This window comes from Caloenas nicobarica, chromosome 9, assembly GCF_036013445.1.
Source record: "Caloenas nicobarica isolate bCalNic1 chromosome 9, bCalNic1.hap1, whole genome shotgun sequence".
NCBI classification, from domain to species: Eukaryota; Metazoa; Chordata; class Aves; order Columbiformes; family Columbidae; genus Caloenas; species Caloenas nicobarica.
Window position 1 is genome coordinate 7,327,484 of NC_088253.1, and position 15,084 is coordinate 7,342,567.

Below are 15,084 nucleotides of genomic sequence, written 5' to 3' on the forward strand. Positions count from 1 at the left end.
GGCGGGCAGGGCTCCGGGGGCTGCGGGCAGGGCTCCGGGGGCTGCGGGCAGGGCTCCCGGGGGCTGCGGGCAGGGCTCCCGGGGGCTGCGGGCAGGGCTCCCGGGGCGGCGGGGCCGTCGCAGAGGACAGCGGGTTCCCGCCCGGCAGCGGCCGCCTCAGCACCGGCCCCTCAGGAGAGCCGCAGCCGCGCGCGGACGAGCGCGAGCAGCCCGCCCGCACGTGCCCGCAGGCGCTGCCGCCAGGCGGGGCTCCCGCGCGGGGCCGGGCCGGGCCCCCTCAGCGCAGGGCCGGCTCAGGGCTGGGCCGGCTTAGGGCAGGGCTGGGCCGAGCCGCGCGGCCCCCCCGGCGGCTCATGCGCAATCGCCCGGGGTGGCGGCGGGAGCAGCAGCGGCGGGATGGCGAAGCGGGTGCTGCCGCTGCCCCGGCAGCGCTCCTTCACCGCGCCCATCGTCCCCAACCCCTTCGTCCACCCGAGGCCCCTGAGCGCGGGCGACAAGCTGCGGGTAAGGCTGGCGGCGCGGGCGTGAGGGGGCGCCGGGGCTGCCCGGTGCTGGGATGCGCGTCGGTGCGGCGGGGGCGGCTGTCAGTCACCTGTCAGTCACCTGTCAGTCACCTGTCAGTCACCTGTCACCCCCGCGCACGCCGGCTGTGCTGCGCCGGGCGCGGGTTTCTGCCAGCTTGTCTAAACCCAGCGTCGCTTAGGCCGCTCTGGACCAGGGGGTTGTCACCAGCGCGGTGTGAAGGTCAGCGGGCGCTGTACGAAGCCCTCCTGCAGCGGGAGGATGCCGCGGGGGGGTAAATACGGCTGAGACCCGCCGAAGCCGCCCCCCTGTCTGGCAGGGGCGCTGGTGGGGCCTACAGCCCGTGCGGGACAGCGCAAACCTGACCCGCGGTTAAACATCTACAGCTCCTTCCCGGGAAAAGGCATCCAGTGAGAATGCGTCCTTCCCAAGTACAGCACAGCTTGCTTCCTCGTCCTGTCTAGTGACAGGGAGAAGAAAACGGACAGGTTGTGTAAACGGTCAAAGATACAAAAGGTGTTCAGCCTAAAAAGCGCACTGTTCTTTGAAATTAAACTCCTCAAGCCATCGCTCCTCGGAGTCCACAAACTGCGTGTTTGCTCTACACGCACAGAAGCCTGTCAATTTCAAACGTAAACTGCTAACACAAGATTTGCAACAAGCTTTTGAAAATATTTGCACCATCGTTACAAACAACACATTACTCCTAGAGAAAACAGGAGTCCTGTTTACTCCAGTTTGCACCGTTTCAATCACAAGAATGAAATAATGTCCATCTATCCATCATGTCATACGCCTCAGCTCTAGAGCGAAGATGATGATAACTTCTCTCTGATCTGATAAGCTAAAACAGAAAATAACTTTTTACAGTAATCCTGTTTCAGATGCTTAATTCACTTTAGGCTTATTTTAAGCCTGGGTTGGGGCAGAGCAGGGGGAGTTAATCTCTTGGTTCCATACTACTGTGTGGACAACAAAGAAACTATCCCCAGTTCTGACTGGTGTCACTGGGTGAACTGAATTAGGCTTCTGAGCTGCGTGCACACAGAACTTCCAATGTATTTTTACAATTAAGAAAGCAAACAGTATTTCTGGGCTTTGATTTTTAAAAACAGTCTCTTCAAAAATTGAGCTGATGAACGAATTATGAACTAACATCTCAGTGAGGACAACGAGCACATCACTGCATTGGTGAACTTACAGCATTTTCTGCTGATTGTTGTACATTCTGAGGCTGATGTGCAACCAAATATTTTATGTTTCATATAGCTCTTCCTCAAGTTACAAACAATGTTTGCCGTGAAGGTAGTTGGGTGGAGGAAATGTGAGAAACCGGGAAAACCGTTTCAAATCCCTTTATCCCCTATGTTTTACTAGCAGCCTGAAACACATTTCAAGTGCATCTGAATCAGTAGCTGTAGGCATGAACCCTAAGGTAAAGATTCCAGTTTCTTAGTGAGGTTCCAGAAATGGACAGCTTTCTGTGCTGGCTGTTCTTCCTTAATATAACAGAGGATGCACAGACTACTTTCAAAACCTGCAGTTTTAAGCTACAATTACCATTTTATCTATGACAAATATATCCTACTTTTTTGCTTCAGGAGGAAGAGGTGAAAAACACAGTATGTCTTAAAGCAAGATACACCCTATACATAACTCCACAACACAGCTGGAAGGAAAAGCACTCAGCAGGTTCAAGGCCTGGTGCTCATGAGCTCTGAAGCAAAATTGCAGCAGTCACAGAATTTTAAACCAGAAAGACACAAGAGATGCAACCTGTTTGTACTGTGTGGTGTTCCCTTCTGTTCTTTTCCCCCGCCCCGTCATGGAGACCAGGATATTTCCCACTGTCTGCTTTATCCTCTACACGGCTGTTCCGCTCCTTCCCAGCTCTGCGTATCAGACCAGCTGGGAATCAGAGCCTTACCACAGTGTGTTACTATAAACTTCAAAAAAGGAAAACATCCCTTCTCCTTCCATTTAGATCAAGTGTAGTGTTATCTCCACTCTTGCATGTTAACAGATTGTTTTGTTATATTCCCCCTATTCTATACTATTCCTTTAGTAACACTGCTAAAAACAGATAAAATTTCAAAACCCTCTCTGAGAGGCCAAAGCTGGATTTTCACATGTTGGTGAACTCCTTGAATGTAAAGGCTGCTGTCCCCTGACGAACAGAGCTAGAACATGAGACAGGCTAGGTCTTTGCATTTAATTCAGTTTCAAATACAAAAATAGGCTGTAGGCAGACTGAAAAGCAGCATAGATTTTACAATTTTTTGCCGATCTTTATATTGCTAACAGTTTAACAGCCAATGAGATTTTTGTCTTTCTTTGGAATGTGCAAAACAAGGATCAGTTGTGCTATGCTAAACATCTGCATGTGCCAAACAAGAATTTAAAACAGTTGCTCAAATACTTCTGGTTTCCATCCTCTGACTGAAGCTGGCTGCAATTCATTGTTAGGATTTTTTCATTTTTCAGTTTTAGTTCTGTTCATCCTGGTTGCTCACTTGCCCTCTTAAACATCTGAACTGCACTGCAAAGCACAAATACTAGTTAAGTCATGACTTGATTTTCCATTATTCAGAAGAGATGCTCAGTGGAATTATGTAATTATGAACTATGTGCTAACACAACCAGCACGCTAAAACTGAGATTATTTTCAACCCTGTGCATGGAAGTGAGCAGCTAGGCTGTCTGGCAGAGAGCTGGGACATGCTCTGGAAGCTGATGGGAGACCTGGTCTTGGTCTGCGTGTGCTGCTTTGGGAGACTGGCCACCTGCTCGCAGTTTCAGGTGTCAGAAGAGTTCAGTCAGAGCCGGGCTTCATTCTGGTCCCCAGCCTGCTCTTCTGCTGCTTTCTGGGTAACTTCTCAGCAGCTGAAGTTGAACACAATTCAGTCTGGATTCTGTGGGTTTCTGAAAGAGCTGCTTTTCCCCTTGCCCAGTGCCTGACATCGGTGCCAGTGTTGCTCAAGGGTCAGTGAGCTGTGGAGTGTGACTGCAGCAGTGACAGGCTCTGCAGTTGCAGCACACACCTTAAATAGAACGTCCAGAGGCAACTCCAAATGTGGGAAAGGGTTCTTTGCGTGACTCAGAATAATTCTTTGTGATGACTGTATACAGAAGCTAAGTGGCTCTGATCCTTCTTAGCAGTTATTAAACTTTGAACATGTATTTTCTTCTGTATATTTGTCTCCTTTACTTTTTCTTTGCTAGCCTACCTTGACCATTCTCTTTTCTGTCCTTTTTTTACCCTACTCTGCAGCTGATGGACCAGAAATCAACTCTCCCTCATTACACAGTGACCTAGAAAGCCAATAGCTTGCATCAGCAAATCAGTACCACCTGTGCATCTGCCTAAAATAGATTAATGAATTTATTAAGGTTTCAAGGAAGCGATTGTTTTGCTTTTGCAATTGCATCCTTTATTTTTCATTGTAGGTCAGTGCATAAATATTCTTTTTTTCATAAAGGAAAAGGTTATTTTAAGTCAAACCACTAATTTATGTTTATGCTGCCCATTCTGCGTAACTGAATGCAGCTGAAATGTTGAACTGAGACTATATATCATATTACAAGAGGACACATGTGGAAAAGAAAAGATAAATCTCATTTAGAGATAAAAGCAAGAAGTCTTGGTTGGGTTAACTTGCTACCTGACTTTTTCAGATTTGCCGCGACTGGCACCAAAGAGAGTGGGAACAATATAGATCTCCCCAGCCAAAGCTCAACATACCCAGCTACTGAATCCATTTCTGTGATCCAGAGCAGTCCTTTTCCTGTTGTCTGTGAAGTTATGGTTAAAATTCCATAGCTTTATATACAACTTCTATATAAAAAAACACTGTATGCTTCAAGAAGGAAATAGTCACACCTGAACGTTCCCATCTCTCCTGCAGACACGTTATGTGGCAGTGCTTACAGCACACAAGCAGCGACACCATGGACCTGCTTCTCATCTTCATCCTAATTTACACTGTGTCTCCACTATCCTGTTTGGTGTGCTGTCACTGTGCCTTTTATAACACAGAACTAAGTCCTGGAGGCCCAGAATTTCTGTTAAAACTCATCAGTATCACAGGGCTTAGAGCCAGAGCCTCTCCTGAATATTGGTAAGAGGACATTATGTGAAGACTGAGGGAATTTGGTGGGGAGGAAAATGACCATGTTGATGAAAGGACAATTACAACCAACCTACTATATTAAAGAATTGGATAAATAATACTCAGAGATGCTGATATTCCAAATGTGCTACAAACAAATATTCCTTTTTGAAGAAAAGAGATAAATTAAAATCCATTGTGTTGCTTAATAATCATAGCTCAAGTATACAAGTTGCAAACTATTTTGTAAAACTTACTTATTGTTAAAAGCCTTGCTCTTCCCGTACAGTAAGTAGTAATTGCTAAAGAGCTGACCAGAAAGGCTGATTTTGAGAGAGGAACACTGTTGTTCAGCTGTCAGTTTCCTTAAAAAAAATAGTAGAGCATAAAAAATAATAAGCTTATAAGCATAACTCTCCTTCAGTAGCTTCTACCGTACTTGTGACCTGGTGGAGCTGTCAGTGGGTGACCACTAAGTTTTGAGAGACTTTTAGAAACAGCCCAAATTTAAAAAAAAAAAAAAAAAAAAAAAAAAAGGAAAAAGAAAAAAATCACTGTTACAATTCTGCTTGGGTGCATGTTGTTTTGTGCACCGGTGAGTGCGCTGAGCCGATCCCGGTGCGTGGTGGCTGATGTGGGTGAGATGCCCGAGGACTGAGCAGTGTCCCAGGAATGCGGGGCTGCGTCTCCCGCCGCTGCCCCCCAGGCCTGGGCTGGCACCATCCACAGAGTGCGGGGTTGCACCATAAACGCCAACCTCCAGGATATAGTTTCTAACCTCATTTACTGTGGTAAAATAATAATTAAGGATTTCTTCCTGCCCTGCCCAGTACCACAGCTGCCTGTTAACAACCTGGTGCCAATTCACCTGTTTCCTGGAGCTATGCATGAAAAAAATGCAAGCTCAAAATTCCTTAGGCTGGGGGTGATATTTGAAGATTATTTGCAACAAGGGCATGTTAGTGTTTCTCCTTCCCTCCACTGCTTTTACAAATGCCTATGAAGAACTGAAGAAGTGGTGAACTGCAGTGTCGGCTTGGATCCGTTTTATACCAGTTTTGCTACCTAGCCTGGCTGTCTGTAACCATGGCAGAATTCTCTCAATAGTCTCTTTTACTTCAAGTTAAAGCAAGATAATAACAGTTTCCTGCTTGTGGGAAGGAAAGGAAACCAAGCTTTTCTCAATTTATTCTGAAAAATGCGAAAAGGTCCTAGCACAGAGGTTAATATCCAAGATGCTTCAAACAGAAGGCAACAAGCTGATCTTCATAATCAGAAAGGTTCTGCTGTATGTTTGCTGTGGGCTGTGAGCAAACCACTTCCAAAGGCAGTGGGGCAAGAGCTGCTATGGCAGCTTCAACATCACTGTGCAGTCTGACCCTTTGCCTTAACCACAGGTTCCGTTTTACTGAAAACCCCATTTTGCTCAAGTCCCAGCTAGGGGAAATGCAGTTGTGTTGCGTGTGCACTACTGCAGGCAGCAGTAGTGAGGATCACTTGCAGCAACAGTGTGACTCAACACAACATTAGTCATTTTGAAAGGGCAAGAATACATTTTAGTCACGCTAACCATCCCACTTGGCCTCTAGAGAGGCAGCTGGTTACGGAAGGCTCTGTAGTGGAGATGCTATCAGCTGGGCAGACTCATGGGAGCTGGCTGTATGCTGCAGACCGAGGCTAAGCAAAAACTAAAGCCAGACTCTGTTTACCCCTCTGTCTAACGACACCCAAGCCAAAAACTCCAGTACTCAGATGTTCCAGTTCTATGTGAAATGAGAACCCAAAACTGAAAGTGAAATGCTCTGACTGGCTTGCCCAGCCCATAGGAACACTGGAATCATGAATGCTTTCCTTGCTAAATCACATAGCAGTAATGTTAGTATTTTAAAGTCCATATAATGTAACTACACAGATATCAGTGTCATTCCTGTGGATACCATTTATTTAGGGTTTTCCCCTCTTTTTTTCCAGACTGTTCTTCAGGGGATTATTTTGCTACCTCCCCGTGCCATATGCATTGCATCCCTTGTACTGCTAGCATGGCTGTTCGCATCCATTGCAACTTTCGGTCACCCTGCAAAAGGATCTGTGCCGCTTAGAGGATGGAGAAGGTAAAAAGTGACCAATACTTGTGCAAATTCTGTGTTGGTTTTGGGTTTTTTTTTTTTCAAATAACACAAAGCCACAGTCTAAAGCTTCTTTTTTTTCCTTTTCTTTCCCTCTTGTTCCTTTCCTTTTAATTAAAGACAAGTCCTCAGTCAAATCTTAGTTTTATCCATTTAGGTGAAGCAACTTTTTGTTAAGTGTATTTTACAGCAGTGGAGCTTTTCAAATAGGTAGATTTTGAATTGTCTTGAGGCTGAAACAAATGTATAAAAATCTTTATATACTATTTGTAAGCCAGCACTTATTTTAATAACAATACCGGTAGGAATATTTGAGAAAATAAACTCATTAAGAAAAGTATTTGTTAATACTACATAGGCTGACTTTCTGTGTAGCCTTTGTAATTCCTGCTATGCTATAATTTATGAGAAAATTACCTTTGACAGCTCCTCTCTTAGCTATGTTGCTCTTGAGGGAGTATTTCACAGCTGCCTCTGTGGGTTCTGGGTTTCAGTCACCCAGCATCTGACCTCAGAGTGCTGAAGCTCCCTGTCGCTGCGATACAGGGCAGCTGCATGCAGGAGTGGAGACACAGGACCTGAATTCTGACAAGGCTGAGAGATCAAGGACAGCCCATGAAGGGAACATGTCCCCTGTTGAGGGAACATGTTCCTCTAATGGAACATTGTCAATTAATCTTACTTGTTAAAACTATAGCAAACAAGCAGTATCAGAGTTACTTAAGTTCTTATAAAAAGGAGATGGAATCTGCTAATTGCCCACCCTCCCCTTGCAATAGTGTTATGCTGTAACGAGAGTTATGCTATGTCAAGAGAAGTAGTTTACCAGGGAGGAGGGTTGAGTAAAGTGCTTTACATTGCCTTATCTTTAAAACTACAATGTTTTCAACATGGAAAGGCGATGTTCCCTTCCCTACTTCTTCCCCTTTGGCCCTGTAGTCTCCCAGTGAGTACTACTGCTCCCCTGCGCCTGGCCCCAGTGCTGGTGAGAACTGGGAAATTTTTCATGGGCTTCTCTTTTAAAGTACAAAAGAAATACTAACCGTTAGATGGATGACATTTTTGTGTTTCTGTTTACAAGGAGGATGATCCAGACGACCCTCTCATGCCTAACTCGTACTTTGTTCTTCGTAATGGGCTTCCAAGTTAAAGTAAAAGGGAAAACAGCAAGTCTGCTGGAAGCCCCAATCATTGTTGCAGCTCCTCATTCAAGCTTTTTTGATGCCATTATCTCTGCCCTAATTGGAATGCCATCAGTAGTGTCTAGAGCAGAGAACCTGTCAACTCCGGTATTTGGCAGTAAGTATTTATGAAAAAGTGAAATGTTAGAAGTCAGCAATTTGACATGAGGCCAAAAATCTTCTCTCTGATTAAGGGGCAGACTTTTTTATATCCTTAGATTCTCAAGATTTTGACAGATTATTTCCAGTGAAATCCCTGGGACAAGTTATCTTTCTGAATTAGTCAAAATGTCTAAAAATATGCTCTTTCTTTTCAGATATGAAATATATCACTTTAAATTTGCTTTATACTGAAAACATGTTTCGTAACTGCTCAGGCTAGCAGCTTTCTCTTAAAATTCTCCCAGTAGGTAGCTTGAGAAATCTGTTCGACTGCTGTCTTTTAACAGTGTGGCCCACAAATGTAGAACACAGATTAATGAAGGTTATTTCAAAACAGAGCCAAACTACAGCAGTCTGGAAAATACCATATTTATAAGTTTAAACTTGCAGGCACTGTTACAGATTTTTTTTTAATGGGAGTCAAACCAGGAAGGAATTAAAGAGAAGCAACTCAAAAAGGAAATGTGGAGAATGGAAAATATCAGATGACTCATGCTTCAATTATTTTCTCCTCCTTTTGGCACAAAAATAATTCCTGTTTGCATTATTACTAGAACCAACTCTAGACTTTCTGCTGGGTGTCTCTTCCCTGTATAGGACTCTTAAAAGAAGAAGCCAACAGTAACCCAAAACTCAACTCAGCAGGAAACACAGAAAAGTGTCTTTGTAGGAAATAAACTAACTGATAATACATTGGTCTTCTCTTAGAAGCACAGGTGTGGGACACAGAAGATAATTCTTCCCCAAGTTTCTCATCACATCTCAGTAGGTCCACACATTCTGATGTTGACTTCTGATGAAATGAGAGGGGTTTTCCATCTGTAATTTACACACAAGCTGTGTATGCTTTGTAACTGAAAAGGGACACCTTACTTGTTCAGCATGGGCTCAAACTAGTTGTTGATTGCAGTCTGCATGAGTTAGGCCTGAGTGTGGCCACTGAGCAGGTCTTTGTCTTAGAATTGTGTGCAAATGCTCATTGAAAGATAACAAAATTAGCAGAAAGTGTTTGGATGCATTTAGCACTGTAAAGCTCCTCAGCTGGCACTGTAGCTATATCTCCTGTTTTGCAGAATAGGGACAATAATAATACTCTTCCTATCTATTTAGTTTGAAAACTGTTTGTGCAGAGTCTGTCTCCTAGTATGAGAATAACAAGCTTTTTGCTACAAGAGAGCCTTCAACCTTTGTGTTTTTTAAGTCCTAGCGTAAGACATACAGAATTTTTTATCTTTTTCATAGCAATTTTAAGTTCCATTCAGCCTGTATCAGTTTCTCGTCAAGACCCTGATTCACGAAAGAATACAGCTGCCGAGATAACTAAGCGGGCATTATCAAGAGGCCAGTGGCCACAGGTAATAAACATACTACTGCTTTTCTGTCATGTATTTGTATTCCATATTCACTGTGCATCATAATACTACGAGTGCCCAGCTGAGCAGGATTCTATTGATGTACGAAGATGAAGTCAGCTCACAGGTATACGACTGGTTTAGGAAAGGCAGATGAGAGGCTGGTGCCCAGAAAGAGTTTTGAGATGACAAATGGGTCAGTTAAAATCCAGCCAGTACCAACTGCTGTTCCAAAACGCAGATGCTCTTGGCCTTCTCTATAAGTCTTAACATGCTGCCTTCTGTGAAGCAGATGACTCACGTTGGTATGTGTGAATTGGTATTCTCAAGCTAGCTCGTGTGTGAGAAGCTACTGCAGAGCTGTGCACAGAGCAGCTGAGATGAGTAACCCAGGCTGTCCAAGCTCCAGCATGGACAATACTTTAGCTGAAAACACCAATACTGTAAACATCAATACTGCGAACATCAATGCAGTACTACCTGGAGTGTCACTGGGTGATTGCTAGTCCTGTGCCCTGGCCACACCTTCCTCCTGCTCTTTGTTTTTTTTGTTTTTGATAAACTTGACCACAAGACCATGTCTGTAACACCCTGTTCAGAGTGCCTGGGCTGCCCTCTCTCAGGAAAAGAAGTAGCTACATTCCCCATTCCGTCTGCCTAAAACCAAAACACAACAGGCTGGGCAGCAGTTGTGCGTATCATTAATAATACCATGAGGTTCTGATTAGTGCTTCTCCTAGCCCTGTACCAAAACAAAGGGGAAGTAGGGAACGATTACTTACTCTTTGGTCAGTAACTACTTTGGTTTCTCGGGCTTACGACATATGCTAAGCAGAAGCATACCCATTTTTGTGACCATAGCACCAGCAAACAATTTCTGATTACAGAATGTATAGCCAGAGACTAACTGTAAAATGGTGTGTGCGGCTGTCTCCTATCATACCCAGAACAGCCTGCGTCTCTTGGGTGTGCCCTAACACTGCCCTCTTCCATCTGGCCTCGACCTGTTCATTCGGACTGCGGTGGGGGCACCCCTAGAACACTTCTGATCCAGACCAGTTCTTGTGCTTTTTTTTGGGAATACTGCCTGTGATCCTGTAGTGATATGAGAAACACGAAGCTTTCTTGTATTCCATGGGGGGCTGCATTTCGTGTGTCACATTGCAGCTCACCGCACATCTAATCTGTATCTTTCAAACACTAATCCAGAAACCTTCTGGGCGTTTGGTGTGTCTGAATCAGGTGGGTTCAGAGGCTGTGGAGCAGTGTGTAATGCCTTCAGAGGCTGCAGCACAGATGCACATAGTGTTTCTGCCTTTGCTGATACCCCTCAAGCTGTGATCTCGACTCATGCTGACAGCAGCTGTGCCTGTAAAGGCTCGAGTACCTTGTGCACTTCGTGTCAGCACAGGCTCTTGATGTTTATACACCCAGCAGTTCAATAAGGAGCTGCTGGCAGAGGAACAAATATCATTACCAACACTAAACATTTCAAGTGAAATACCCAGTCTTTCATGCCATATTTCTGAAGTGATAAAGGCATTTCCCCAGAACCCCTCTCTTACAAAGCACTTGTTTCCAAATGAAGGTGGATCAGGTTAACAGGTTAATATTACTGTGAGCGTCCCTCACTCATTTGTTCATTTCCTTTAGAAACAGCAATGATGTTCTTGTGATGCAGGGCCATGTGTCACAAAGCGCGTATAAAAAGTCAGCCTGTATGTAACTGATGCTGAAATATAATCTTTTTATGAAATACGTATGTATATATGTATTTCTTTCTCTTTAAATCCAAGATACTGATTTTCCCAGAAGGCACCTGTACAAACCGTTCGTGTCTGATCACATTTAAACAAGGTGAGAGACTTTGTCACATTGTTGTTGGGAAATAATGTGTGAAATATTAATTTGGTAGTTCTAGTTCTATACTTCTGCACATACATCATCCATAACAGCACTGTAGTAATGTCTTACATCATTAAAGTTTCAGTGGAATTAAACACACTATTTTATACTAGTCAGTTTAATTTTCTAATTTTTGGTATTTTGTAGGATGCGAAATACCTATGGTGTATATGGTTAGTCGGTCGTATATTTTTCTGGGTACAGTTTTCATCTAATTTATTTACCCAGAAATCTGACTGTGATTATTATGAGATGAACCACCAAAATACATGCTACTTATTATGTTCTTCTAGTTCAGCTTACAGTCATGTTATCATAGATTCCTGTACATTTTGCCATGCAAGACTTAGCAACCAATTTATGAAACCTCTTTGCATAGTGCTTAGCAAGGCAGGAAAATAGATTATTTTTAACACAGAAAGGCACTTGATAGCATCACTGATCATTAGATTGTTGTGCTGCACTTCGGTAAAGCCGTGTTGCTCTCCTTTCTTACTGCAGTGCAGTGTCCTGGGTAGTAACATTACAAAACCAGTATTACGTGCTCAGATCCATATCACTTACGAAGATGATCGGAACAGAGAAGGATTCAGGAAACGCTCAGCAGCCTTGTGAACATTTAGTCCTTTGAAATGAAAGCCAATCAATGGGGAGATAACACACAGAAAATGAGTTTGAACAGTCCAGGAATCTTAGGCACCTTTCTCCTTGAAGTGGAGACTAGCCCTTTTCTGTTCTGACATCTTGCTAGTTGCACTGCTGATTTAAAAAACAAAACCAAACCAAAACCAACAAACAAATGCACCACACACAAGAAAAAGAACACTTCCCATTTTTCTCGTCTTTTTAAAAATTTCTCCTTCCAGATACCCTGTCTTACATGAATCACTTAAAACTCCCAACTGCTGAATTAAGCTTAGTCTTAACAATCCTAATTTGTGGTTGCAGGTGCCTTTCTTCCAGGAGTCCCTGTACAACCTGTGTTGCTCCGATACCCCAACAGAGTGGTAAGCAGAATGTTCTTCTGTCACTAACTAGTAATACAGAAGTCAAAATCCAGATTTAAATGGTACCTATGATAAATATTTTGCATTGTCACTGGAGAATCTGTTGTCCTGAGCCTTAGCATTGCAGAGCTCCTGGAAGCAGCTGGGCTTCCCAGGCGTCACCATGGTGTTGCGGCTATTCTGATTGTGAAAAAATCATTGCTGGCATTCTTAGCCATAGTTAAAGTAAGAAGGAGCACGGGGAAGTATTGCAGCGGAAGTCAGAAACTTCCTGCAAAGCTACAGAGCCTGTGCTCTGCAGTCTAAAATGCACGCAACTTCCCTACAAGTAATTTTTTTGTTTGAGCTCAAAATAGTCTTACAGCAAAGGGGCTTGCAAAGTTTCTGAGCAAAAGCAAAGCCAAGCAATACCTCTAACACAGCCTCCTTCAGGCACCTCAGGACAGCAGCTTCACAGATGGTTCTTTCTTGCAACCTTCGCTTGTTTTGCTGAGTAAATGTTTACACTTTCTGCCAAGTACAGGGGTACACACACAGCTCTGCTTCACCCACAGCTGGAATGCTGGGACAGGAGCCGAGCAACTTGCTGACTTTTCTTTTATTATGTGGTCATCAAACAAATACAGAAAAGACCAGACTTTTCTTTACTCATGGTTTTTAAATGAAAAACAAGTGACTGTTGTTGTCGTTGTTATTTACAAAGATTCCTTCGTAAAATCATTTTACAAATCGATTTGAAAACATTGAAGTGAACCACTAAAGGGGACTGGTATTGCATTTCACTGATAGGATTTAAGGATCAGCAGTATACATTGTAAAAATTATATATAGGAAGTAATACACAGAAATGTCCTTAAAAACAAAATCAAACGTATTTTATGAGGATGTCTTTCTAAAGGGACTGGTGAAATCCTCCAGAAAAGTCTTAGCAGATTATTTTTTTCCTACTTCTGTTTTTTTGATCAGAATGAGTGATTTTAAATATCTAAGTAACTATATAAATTTTATTCCCAATTATTGAAATTATCAAAAGTCTGCCATGCTTATTTCAAAATTTTTAAGGCAAGGAATCCCAGTCACCTTGACACCTTTATTTATTTTCACTACAGGACTATAAAACTATTAGCTGCTTTTACTAAACTTGTGCCTGTTTGATACTGTAACTTATCTGCTCTCTAACTTCTATCTGGCTTTGTCATAAATTTCTGTGGTTTGGTTTTTTTTCCTTAGGATACTGTGACCTGGACATGGCAAGGCTATTCAGGGTAAGTTTCTTAATCCTACTGAGAATTACGTACACAATTTTTTTGCCCCAGTGCTAAACAGTCTGCCAAACAGATTCAGTTAAGACAAGACACATGTTCTTCTAGATCTGTTTTTATGAGAGGGAAATACTTAGGGATAATGCTGTCTTGCAGTAGGTTTCATATCTGAACGGCTACAGAAAGGGTTTGCAAATTAGGAAGACTTATTTCCAGCTCTGCCACTGTTTTGTTTAATTTTCTCCTACATTTTGCACATTAGACTAGAGCAAAAGAAAGATTTGAAATTCTTTTTCTTTGGGAAACAATCATAGTTATCAAGATCCATAGATGTTTACCGTTTCCTACATGGTATACAAAGAAGAAAAAATAAATGTTATTTTATCCCCTCTTTTTATTCATTCCTCCATCTCATTTGAAGAGTCATATGAGAGTAAATCAAGAACATGGGCAAAACAAGTATTAATTTTCCCATCTCTCCCCAGTCTTACATTTAGAATTCTTCTTTAGATTTTTATTTTTGCCTGACTCAACAAAAGCAATTGTTTTGAGATCCCAGTGAACAGGCTGTATATATGGTGTCTGACATTGAAATAATCAAAAATATTTCAGTAATGGATCTGTGTTCATTTCTCAAGACAGATAGCCTCCTAATATGATAAAATATTTTATTAAAGTATTAAAAAAACCTTTACAGATGCACTGAAAATACATCTGGAAAATACTTTTCACCTTAAAAACATTCATTAAAATGAGGATTTGCAGAATCCATATACCACATTGTCATGTGGAATATGTAGTGTATCTAAGTACAGTACTACTGATTTACTAAGTGACTAAAATTTTAAGGCAATTAATTTTGCAACATGTCTGAACTAACAGAGCACATAATAAGTGCTTTTTAAGCTCTCATTAGCTAATCCTAGCACCTGCACACTTGTAGAGTGGACATTGGGAGAGCTGACCTAAATGAAAATGTCCATCTCGTTTAGTTGCCCAGTATTTTTTTGCTATTATTATTACTGCTGTTACAGTTATCAGCATACTCAGAGTAGTGAATATTGCAGATCCAGTAGCCTGCTACAAATCTCCCCTGTGAAGGATTTATGCGGGAAGATCGAAAAGGAGTTATGTCTTCAGTTATGAGAGATGGTGAATAGTTGAAGAAAGAAATTAAATCAGAGGCATTCCTGTGAAAGGAACAGCTTGGCAAAAGCATGGGAAGAGAAGGGATGGATTCTTAAGGAAAATAACTGGAACTGGGAGAACATCCCCCACGCAAACCTGCAGATCACAAAATACAGAACTGTCATTTGTAAAACCTCCTCGATATTGCGGCCAGGATGGGACAGCACCAGTCTGCTCCTCAGAAACCTCCTGACCTAGTTTCTGCTTTCACTTACTACTTCTTTCTTTTGTGCCTTACTGGGAGGAAAACCTAATGTTATGTGTTAGAAA

At 42.6% G+C, this 15,084-nt stretch overlaps 1 protein-coding gene across 1 annotated transcript in view; it reads left to right on the plus strand.

The window, feature by feature from the left end:
* The first annotated feature begins 376 nt into the window (after positions 1–376).
* LPCAT2 (lysophosphatidylcholine acyltransferase 2) overlaps positions 377–15,084 on the plus strand; it is a 30,955-nt gene continuing 16,247 nt past the window's right edge. Inside the window, exons 1-7 of the mRNA XM_065640761.1 lie at positions 377–504; positions 6,603–6,742; positions 7,839–8,056; positions 9,343–9,455; positions 11,249–11,309; positions 12,306–12,364; positions 13,595–13,629. Coding sequence (XP_065496833.1) covers positions 397–504; positions 6,603–6,742; positions 7,839–8,056; positions 9,343–9,455; positions 11,249–11,309; positions 12,306–12,364; positions 13,595–13,629 — 734 coding nt within the window. The 5' untranslated portion in view covers positions 377–396. The remainder of the gene's footprint in view (positions 505–6,602; positions 6,743–7,838; positions 8,057–9,342; positions 9,456–11,248; positions 11,310–12,305; positions 12,365–13,594; positions 13,630–15,084) is intronic.